This window comes from Tachysurus vachellii, chromosome 9 (assembly GCF_030014155.1).
Source record: "Tachysurus vachellii isolate PV-2020 chromosome 9, HZAU_Pvac_v1, whole genome shotgun sequence".
Classification (NCBI taxonomy): Eukaryota; Metazoa; Chordata; class Actinopteri; order Siluriformes; family Bagridae; genus Tachysurus; species Tachysurus vachellii.
The window spans coordinates 19,399,807-19,410,551 of NC_083468.1; the positions used below are offsets into that span (position 1 = coordinate 19,399,807).

Below are 10,745 nucleotides of genomic sequence, written 5' to 3' on the forward strand. Positions count from 1 at the left end.
GAACTAAGCCTTTCCGTACCATCTGATTGATAAGAATCGAGAATACAGCAGCACTGTGGTATAATATGCTCATCTCAGCCTTAAGTTCGCTTTACTTCCCAGCTCTGTTGCAGCATGTTTTTTACAGATATGATACTATAATCTTTATGGCTCCAGGCTAATTGTTAATAGTCCGTATTAGAGCAGAGTGATTGCGCAGTGCATGTTGGGGTAATTGGGTCACCTCTGTTCAGTTTTGAAGCAGAAGTCATTATCATGTATTTTAGGCCAGTACTGCTATTCAGCTCTGCTGTGAGTGCAGTTAGAGTGTTCACTGACAAATATGAGCAAGGTGTGTGTGTGTGTGTGTGTGTGTGTGGGAGAGGGAGAGAGAGAGAGAGAGAGAGAGAGAGAGAGAGAGAGAGAGATAGGGGGTAGACTATGTATGCTGTTCTCTAGCACTGTCTCTGTATAATGAGAATAAGAATTGTCTGAGGTTTTGAGGTCTTTCTGTGAGACAGATTGTTGATGTGTCTCCTCCTCTCATTTTTCTTTCACCTCTCAGCAGAATCAGGTTTGATGGAGCCTGCAGGGTTCATAGGAAGCCAATACACAGCATATAAACACCAAAATATCTTCTCATAATCAGTGTTTCTCCACTCCGTGCGCTCTCCTCTTTTATCATTACTCTTGACTGAGTATCATTGTTGCCTCTTACATCAGGCATCACATCAGCCATGCTGTTAATCAGTAACTTGTTTTACATTCTATTTTGTTGTGATTTCAGGTGCATTTCTAACCGGGTATCTGGGTTATTGGACTAGAACTAATTTGCAATGCCTCTGATTAAATATTAAATATTATAAATGCAAAGTAGGTCAATGCTGCAGGCAGAGTAACTAAAGAATCTGGAAACGATTGTGCTAAGAGAATTAATAAGTCATCCTATGTCACTCATACCTAATGAAATAACTTTACCACTAATGCGGTGTTTTGATTATATAGTACTGTTTATATAGTACCTGATTATATAGTACTGTTAATATATAATGGTGTTTTGTATCTCCCTCTAAATATATGTTTTATTGGTCTGTAAAGGTGTTTTCCTTTCTGGTGCTAACTGTTGGATAAATGATGGATGTTTATTCATGGCTTTGTTGCTATTTTAGGTCAGTGAGAATGCCAAGCAGGATCTGAAAGATGGCCTGTCTCTATACTACTCAGAAAATAACGTTGGACTGAAGAACGCTTGGAATATCATCCAAGCTGAGGTACACACTTTACACATTAAACTTCTGAGCTGTAGCATCAGCACATTATGTCTCCCAGCAATTTGTCAAATTGCATGCATGTTGTATTTAATCCTCTAGACGAAAGAGCTTAGATTAAAGACACTTAAAAGCAAGAAATAGTTATGTGCATTTGAATTTCAAAAGCCATTGGCATCTTCTGACAGCTACTTCATTTTTTTTTTGTATGAAGTGTCTGATAGAGTTTAGCTGAAGTAAGAAATAGCTGGGTAAAGACATAAGGAAAAGTGGAGAAATATAGGCAGGATTTCTGCCCTTTTAATGCTCCCTTCCATCAGCTGAATCATGTTGACGTTGTGCTGTATGACTTTCTCTGCTTTGCACAGTGGAAGTGCTGTGGTGTGACTGGGTTTACAGACTGGCACGAGGCTCTGAAAGAGAAGGTGGTCCCTGACCGCTGCTGCCAGGAACACTATCAGGACTGCGGCCGCAACGTCACCAACGAGTTCTGGAAGCGGGTGAGTGGCTAAAGATGCGTTATTTTGTTTTGCCAATTACCAAAGCTTAGTTTTATGGTAAGATTAATTGAATTGTGGCTTAATTGGATGATGATAATTTTGTTATTTGTTATGAACAGCAAGAGACATTCTACTTGCCAGTCAATGTTTCCTGAATAGTTAAAAATCAAAGCGAATAAATAGAATTTCAGCTTTAAAGCTGTGACAAATCATTTTCTGTAATTTTCTGCTCTTCGGTGACAGCAGTGTGTTCAAATGAACTAATGCTCACACCAGCTGATAAATATATAGACACAGAGGAATGAAATTTTAAGACTTAAGTAATAATGACCCATAAACACTTCACTCTTTACAACTTCTTTATAGGTTCTTTTAATGGTTAATCTCCTGTAAACATATTTTTATAATTAGTTTCTGATTATGCCAAAATTTCAGTCTTGTAAATGGAAAAATGTAAACAACATTAAAATGAATTTGATCTTGCTGAGTTGGTTAATAAGCCGGTCAGCTCCATGTGATAGGCAGTTAAACCAGAGGACTGCACAGCTCATTTGAATCCGCTTGACTTAATGTGTGCTTCTTCCTTGTGGCTGCCATGCAGCTGTAATTATGGAAACAGCAGTCGAATCCACACAAACCACCTCATTTTACACTGCTGTCCACATGCGCCATGCTTCTAGTAGACCTATACACCACTCAGGACTTGCAGCTTGTCTAAACAAGGCTTGGTGAAAGCTCTACACTACTTTTTCCTACACGCCTTTCTAGCACTAACGCTGGACGAGTTATGTTAGCAGGGAACATTTTTCAAATATGGCAAAAAAAGCGGGTTTTTTTAATAGCGTTTTAGCATTAAAAGTGTAGTTGTTAAGTATACATTTCTTGACTCTAGCATTGAGAAATGCTTATTAAAAATGGATCTCTAGTGTTACAAGTAACTGATAAACTTAAAAAGCCATGTTGTCTAGGATTAAAGGGACACAGAGTTTCACCAGAGGGACATTTTGAAGAAAACTCAAAGGATGAAGAGTGACAAGGTTTTACAGACATTCAGATTTCCCTGAGGGAAGTTCATCTATAACAGCAGCATAAGAGAGATAGAAGCTATATATATATATATATATATATATATATATATATAGATATATACATATATATACTGTATATAGTTTTATATACTAGAGCACTTAATCTGTCAAATCAGAGATTGTTTGAGGTCACTGAGGATTTCTCATGAATAGCAGGAGCCAATACGTTGGAAGTGAATGTACTAGTTAGAGAAGCTTTCTCCAGTGAGCTTACACATAACTTCAAATTCATTTGGAGTACATTTTAAACACTATGAAGAAATGTGAAGTGGCCTTCTGAGCAGATAATAAATAAAACACTTTCCGGTTTACTCTGATTAAAGTCTTCTAAGGTTTGTCTCAAGCAGTGGCCTGTTCTACAAACAGAAGGAAGCAGCTTCATCTTTTGCAGTTCAGCTTATTTGCATTTAGTGTGCTGGGAAGGATTTGGAGGGCAGAGTGGTTAAAAAGATGATTTCCTACCCACCGTTTAACAGCTTATTGCCAGAATATTAATTGAGCACTGTATCACGTGTGAAACTTTACAATAGCTCAGCTGATGTTTTCTCAGCTTTTCTCCAAGGAATCAACATCAGCTTTTGATTTTTTACTCCATTTGAGAGAGCACACTTGGTGGTGGATTAACAATAAAGGAATGCATCAGCAGTAAATATGTGGCTCAGAACAGTAACGCTGATGCACATAAACGAAACACGAATAGACATTTTTAAAGCATATGGTATTTAAATGAGGAATTTATTCATTCATTTAGATATAGCATGAAATTAGATTTTGGTTGTTTCGCTCTTGTTTTTGGCTTGAAACAGTTTCATTAATGAATGAAGGGAAATTAAATGCAGAGATCAGTAATAGCTTCTTTTTATGTCAGACCGGCACTAAAAGCTTGCTGCTTTTTAATCCCTTCTATTAGAAAACAGACAGAGGCAATTATGTTTCTGGGTGTAGATGTGTTTTAAATGTTTTAAGATGTTCAGAATACCACAGGCTCACACACCTCCGCGACATTGCTGAATTTAAACATTTTGTCACTGTGTGAGAAATCTGGCTTCACATTTCTTATTGTTCTCTCTGTCCACTATATTCCAGTATGTCACACATCCAGAGAATTTGTATTGTATCTCAACTATGGTGGTCTGTCACCACATATAGCTCCGAGTTCACATGAAATAAACGCGCTCTTCTGATTCGCTCTGCCAATTCAGCATTGTTCAGCTGCTACCTAAGGCCTGCACGTTTTTCATGCTCATACTAAATCAGAGGTGAGCTGAGAAACAATTTATTGCTCAAGCATTGCAGTTGTCATCATAGAGTGATGATATGTTTAGCCAGTCTTCCTTGATCAGTAAAAAATTGTTAATTAAATAAGCCCCGTTTAAGCACCTACTCTTATAAAAGGCTGTAAATTCATGCTGCAGAGTGTTTAAATGAGCTAGAGAATGCTCACACTAGCAAATCAATATATGGATGATGCTCAACTGTGGCATGCTATGTTTTAAAATGTCTATATATTTATGTGTTTATTCTAAAAGTCAATATTGAGTATGTGTATGTGTGTTTCCTGCAGGGTTGCTTTGAGAAGGTGGAGGAGTGGCTGGATGATAACAAGCACCTGCTCGGCACTATTGCCATGTGTATATTGGTTGTCCAGGTAATATTATTTGTGACAGTAAGCCTGTGTACATGTGTGTGTGTGGTGAAGGGGGCTGTATCTTTGTATCTCTGCAGGATCAGGCATATGTATGTGGGTGTTTCTTTTCCGTCTCTTTGTGTGCCAGGTTTGAAGTAATAAGTGTGGTCAGTGCCCACTGCCTGATCCTGCTGTGCTCAAATATTTATATCTGAGAAGCAGAAGCACACACAGTGGAAAACTGTGTTTTAGTGTGTGTTTGTGTGTCCAGATCATGGGACGTCATCCACATATTCATAACATGTTTATATGTTCTAGCGTCTAGCATCTTGTTAAGGTACAGTATAGGAGGTGTTATGAGTATGAGTACACACTTAGGAGCAGCTCAGTCTTATTCTTAACTCATGTAAAAAGCCACTTTCACATGTATCTACATAACATGTTGAGAGACTAATCACACCCTAAAAGCTCAGGAATCTTTTACATCCTCCACTTTAATAGGAATACACCTGCTTATTTATGCAGTTATCCAATCAGCCAATCATGTGGAAGCAGCATGCTGCATAAAATCATACCGATACAGATCAAGAGCTTCACTTAATGTTATCCCACATTAGATAGAAATGTGATCTCTTTAAATTTAATTCTATTCACATGGCATGGTATTTGGTGGCAGATGGTCTGGCTTAAGTATTTCAGAAACTGCTGAGCTGGAATTTTCACACACAAGAGTTTACACAGAATGAGTGTACACACTTATTTTATATGCTCAGTAATTACATACACTCAGTATCTGTGTCTTATACATCCAAGATTCACCTGTTTATTCTTTCAGTATTCAGATCTTAAACTTCCAGTAATCAGAGACTGCATGAATCTCTTTGACATCTCTGTAGTAGTGCCACATTTTAAAGCCCTATACATCTAAGGCTTGTGCGGTGTACTAATCCCGTTAGACATGAGACCAGTGAATTTTCAGAACACTTTTTAGTGCATTTTCTTTATTTTTCCTTCAATTTCCCATATTTTGGCAGCTGTCAAAAAAGTCTTTTTTCATAGCTGAAATGTCTATATCTGTAGCAGCCCAGGTGCTGTAAATTTATGTGGGCTAAATGATAAATGATGTGGGCTAAATGATGTGGGCTACCAGAAAACGACCAATCATGACACAGTGGTGTCTCTACTCACCTGTCAATCACAATGCCTGACATCTTGCCTTCTTGCGCTCTGGCGTAGGCAGATATCAGCGATGTGGCTTTAAACGTAAAACGTCTAGCTTTAGTTAATTTCCTCCAAAAGCAGTACAGTACATTTGATAATAGATGATGTGTTAGATGTGTTAAACAGGAAAGACGTAACATGACCACATCTGGCTGCTCTTTTTTCAAGGTGGATAACTGAGAATAAAGTTTAATATTTGCCATATTATATAATTAGTGTGTGAGATGTATGTGTGTGTGTGTGTGTGTGTGTGTGTGTGTGTGTTCTGATATAAAATTTTGGACTTTAGATTAAAAACAAAAAACCATGCACACAAATATATTTGCTATAAGAATGAATTATAATCCAAAACACACACTGCCACTTGAAGATAATGGCTGATAGAGGACTATAGACTTTGTTTGATGTGCGAAGGCAGGAAGTTTTGAAAATGAAACTTCAAAGAGGCTGCATGGTCATAGTGCATCTCAGTTTTTCCCTCATTGGTATAATGCTTCTCTACATCACACATTTCTCCATCTGAAGGCAGGAAAATGGGATGAATGTAAAACACTAATGTGAGGGAACACCAGTTTCCAACTCTGTGACAATAGCTGAGGCATGTTTACAAAGTCTGATATTAATCTCATGTGTTATTCCACAGTTTACAAACCTCATATACAAAGTGGAGTGATCATGTGTGTTTGAGCTGTGTGTGTGTGTGCATGGGTGTCAGCTGTGTGTGAGCTGTGTGGGTTTGAGATGTGTGTGTGTGTTTGAGATGTGTGTGTGTGTTTGAGATGTGTGTATGTGTGTGTGTTTGAGATGTGTGTGTGTTTGAGATGTGTGTGTTTGAGATGTGTGTGTGTGTCTGAGATGTGTGTGTGTTTGAGGAGTGGGTGTGTTTGGGATGTGTGTGTGTGTTTGAGATGTGTGTGTGTATGTGTGTTTGAGATGTGTGTGTTTGAGATGTGTGTGTGTTTGAGATGTATGTGTGTGTTTGAGATGTATGTGTGTGTTTGAGATGTGTGTATGTGTTTGAGATGTGTGTGTGTTTGAGATGTGTGTATGTGTTTGAGATGTATGTGTGTGTTTGAGATGTGCGTGTGTATTTGAGATGTGTGTGTGTGTGTGTGTTTGAGATGTGCGTGTGTATTTGAGATGTGTGTGTGTGTTTGAGATGTGTGTGTGTGTGTGTATCTTACTCCTTACCTTCTGGATGTGTTATTTGTGTTGCAGCTCCTGGGTATGGCCTTTTCCATGACGTTGTTTCATCAGATCCACAGAACAGGGAAGAAGTACAACGCCTAGCCAGGCTGCAGTACAGTCAGAGGATTATAGAACTGATTCTGGAGGAAAAGCTCCCTTACATCTCCTACATCTCCTAACCTTATCTCCTGTTCTCCACAAACGACTCTGTACAGACATCAGCCATGCGTCCCTTTTCTTCTTTTTTCTCTTCTCTCTCATGACACCACTCATCTGCCAAAGAGTAAGAGAGACAGAGAGGAAAGAATTCTTTGGACAAGAAGCACTGTACTGGCTGTTTCCCTGTCCCTACTCCTTTAGAACCTTTTTATTATATATGCTTGGATTAACAGCATTGCTCTACTAATGTATAATTCCCATTCTGCAAGGAAAGGAGAAGACCTAGAAGACTAACCATGCCATCTTTGGGTGGTGTGCTTTTTAAATGTTATTCAAATTAGTCAAATTCCCTCGACAATGAAACTGACTAAAGGTTCCATCCTGGCCTCAGGTTTTCAGTGGAAACCGCTGTCATTTCAATGGACGACTTTCTTTTGTGTTGTTCTGTTTTTTTTTTTTTTCTCTTTTTGTACCCCAGTACAGTTTAATTCTCATCTTTATGCGTCAGAGGAGTGAAGCGTATCCTGAGTTAGTAGGACTCTGGGTTGCTGTGGAAGGGCTTGGTGTGTTCGCACTACTCATAAGCACAGATTTATACTGAACGATTCAAATAAGCGGATTCAAGCAAGTTGGAAAATTCAAGTGGGGTTCGAGAGTTACACTGAGATGTCAGACAACTGCAGATGTTTCACCTTTTTCGCCTATGTTCGAATATCCTGTTACACAGTAATAATGCACTGTCTAAACACAGATAAACATGAATCTGTTTAATATTTTCACATTAATGTCTTGGAGCCAGCGCTGTACATTCATTTCTAGTTGTAATAGTGAAAAAATCCACCTACCACCTGACGTTTGTGTCATCTTTCAAACGGTTACTCCACATTCAGAGCCATGAAAAGCATGCAAAGAGGCACGTTAACTAAAGCTTAGAAAGCAGCCTCTCTGCACCAATGATAATTACAGGACAAGGGTCATGCATTCTTTGTTTTTGTATACTTGAGCACTTCATCCAATGTTTTTTCCTCATTTCCATCATCTATTCATTTTTCCACACAAGCATTTTCAAGGCTAGGATGTGCCACAGAGGTCATAGTAGTTTCTATTTCAGCTGACATTCCTGTTAGATGAGCTGGTTTTGTATTCGTAACTTCACTTCAAATGCAGCTCAAGCAACTAAATCTGTTCTGTCATCCCTTCCTTCTTCGGGAGAGCAAAAGATCAAAGACAGCACTTTTAGCTTAAGGTATTGTGGGGTTTAATTGCTGTCCAGAAGACCATCAATTATTTTGCCCAGACTGCAATTGTTGTCTGACATTCTGGCTAAAAAGAGGGTCATCAGCCATCTTTTTTTTTTTTTTTTTTAATCCAACTCAGGACTCAGATAGTATACCATTCTGCTAAAGTGTTGGAAAAGTGCAGGTTGTGCTGATAAGAAAATAAATAAATAAACACCACTCATCTAATTGGGCATCAGTTGAGAAATAGTACTGCTGTTTACTATAGTTTGGGAAAATTGGTTTAATACAATCAGGGACCAGAGGTGGTCAGCAGTTCAGGTTTTCATCCTAGATATGCAGAAGAATGGACAAAATTGGTATTCTGTTTGGGATGAGTTATAGAACCGCTGTCACTATGCATTGCTGCTATGTGAGATGTTGTTTGAGGTTCTTAAGAGGATAAGGACGTGAGGAGAAAGAATAAGTATTGCTAAGAAACAGTGCAGACTCTAAAATAATAACTCCTGTTTGCTAACGCCTAGCGGATATTGGGACGGATTGGGATTGGTGCTGAAATGCAGCTGAATCGCTGCGGACTTAAAGCCGCACTAACACAGAGCTGCATGGCACAAGGTTCCTTTAGCCTCAAGTCACAGTTTTATAAAAAAAAAATATATATTACTTGTTTTTTATGCTTCATAATAAAAAGTGTTAACATGCTCAGTGTTTTACATGGTGGATTGTTGGTTTGAGAAGGAGTTAGTGCATATATCAGCTCTTGCTGTAATTTTACCTCCACAATAGCGAACATGTTGTTATCATAAACACAAACAAGACTGCAGTCCCAAAAGTCACTTGTAATGGGATATGACATCACACAAAAATGAAGTTAACATTGTGGCCACAAGAGGTTTGAATTTTTGAAATCTTGAATTAATCCTTTACTGCCATCCCACAGTGTTTTCCTCCATATCATCTCAGTTATAACTATGAAATATGATGCATGTGTTTCATGACCTTGATGTTGCTTATCTTGATTTTTGATTTGCTTTAAAGTATAAGAAAAGCTTTCTGTAATATCTAACTGCACAAGGGGAAACAAAAGGTGTTACTTTAAAGCAAAGGCTAACTCATTTTTTGCATTTTTCTTTTTTTTTGTATATTGGTTGTCATGTCTGTCTGTTTTTATTCCATATTCGGTTTTCATTGATGTATTCTGTCCTGTATTAGTTTTCTTTAACTCAGAGTTCAGCACTATGTGAAGAAAATTGGCATATTTGAATTTTGAAAAGGTGTCAGTTTTATTGCCTTAATGTCAGATCTGTAGTATGAATGAACTTTTTTTGGGCTTTCATGTTGGCGCATGTTTATGATGGCCTAATACTGGTCGCATATACAAAAAGTGTTGACAGATGACTATATTTAAAATGTTGGCATTTATGAGTGTACAATATGATTTGAAGCCAATGTAATCTTTTCTAAACAATGTCTCTTTACTGAGCTGTTCTTCACACTGTGCTAAGCTCAAAATGTAGTTACGTAGTTCATCATCTGATCTCATTCTGATTAATAATGTTAGACACCCAGAGACATACTACACAAAAAAGTTTGGCTTTTCTGATTGTACATTTTATTTAATCATTTTCTCAAATGCCAATGAAATTAATTTTATATATATTTCTCAGCTGTTTTATTTCTATTAGCTTTTTTTACATTAACATTAGGTAACCGTTTTGTCCATGTTGCTGTTTGTTTCCATATTTGAGAAAAAGCATTATATCAATAGTTCTAAGTAATCGTTATGTAACTTATCCACATGTTCCACTCTTTCTTTGAAGCACTGCCAGTAAATGACAAATTTGGTTAGAAATACAGGATTTGGATAACTCGTTTCCGCCATATCTATATTTTTATATTAATGTCCTGACCCAGCACTAGGCTATGTATCAGAGTTGAGGTTTAAGCTCCTGAATGAGGTGTTTAATGTCATGGTGTCTTGGCACTTCTAATTTCATGCCAACCCAATTTTGTCCTGTGGAGTTTTTGCTACATGTAAAGCACTATAAATATCTGTTAGGTGGTGCACTAAATGTCATTCTTTAAATCCTAGTATTTTTTAAATAAAGGAGAGTGTTGCAAAATTTTGTCACTATGTAGCCATTTTTTATGAATAATACCTAAGCGTGATTTGATCCTAACCAAATGTGATTACGCATGCCAGGACATTTCAACAGAACCACTGAGTGATGGATGATGTGGTATTTCCAGTTTGTCTTTCAGCCATTTTCCCCCATCCTTCTTTTTGCCCCATACACATCAGACCACATGTACACCATATGGAGCAATCCACATGGCAGCTTGTAACAGCGGTTAGAGCTACAGGTTTCTTGTGTTCCAAAGCTGAGGATATCTTCATCTCATTGATTCTGCCTCATGGTACAAGTGCCACATTTTTGAATAATGCTACAGAATCACATCTTGGGTTTCGCTTGAAT

At 37.8% G+C, this 10,745-nt stretch overlaps 1 protein-coding gene across 4 annotated transcripts in view; it reads left to right on the forward strand.

Moving 5' to 3' along the window:
• The window catches only part of tspan9a (tetraspanin 9a), a 185,123-nt gene extending 174,732 nt beyond the window's left edge, over positions 1-10,391 (forward strand). For all 4 annotated transcript variants that reach the window (XM_060878123.1, XM_060878122.1, XM_060878124.1 and 1 more), the window contains 4 exons: positions 1,149-1,250; positions 1,616-1,747; positions 4,400-4,483; positions 6,902-10,391. In XM_060878123.1, coding sequence (XP_060734106.1) covers positions 1,149-1,250; positions 1,616-1,747; positions 4,400-4,483; positions 6,902-6,973 — 390 coding nt within the window. In that variant the 3' untranslated portion in view covers positions 6,974-10,391. The remainder of the gene's footprint in view (positions 1-1,148; positions 1,251-1,615; positions 1,748-4,399; positions 4,484-6,901) is intronic.
• Positions 10,392-10,745: the final 354 nt, after the last annotated feature.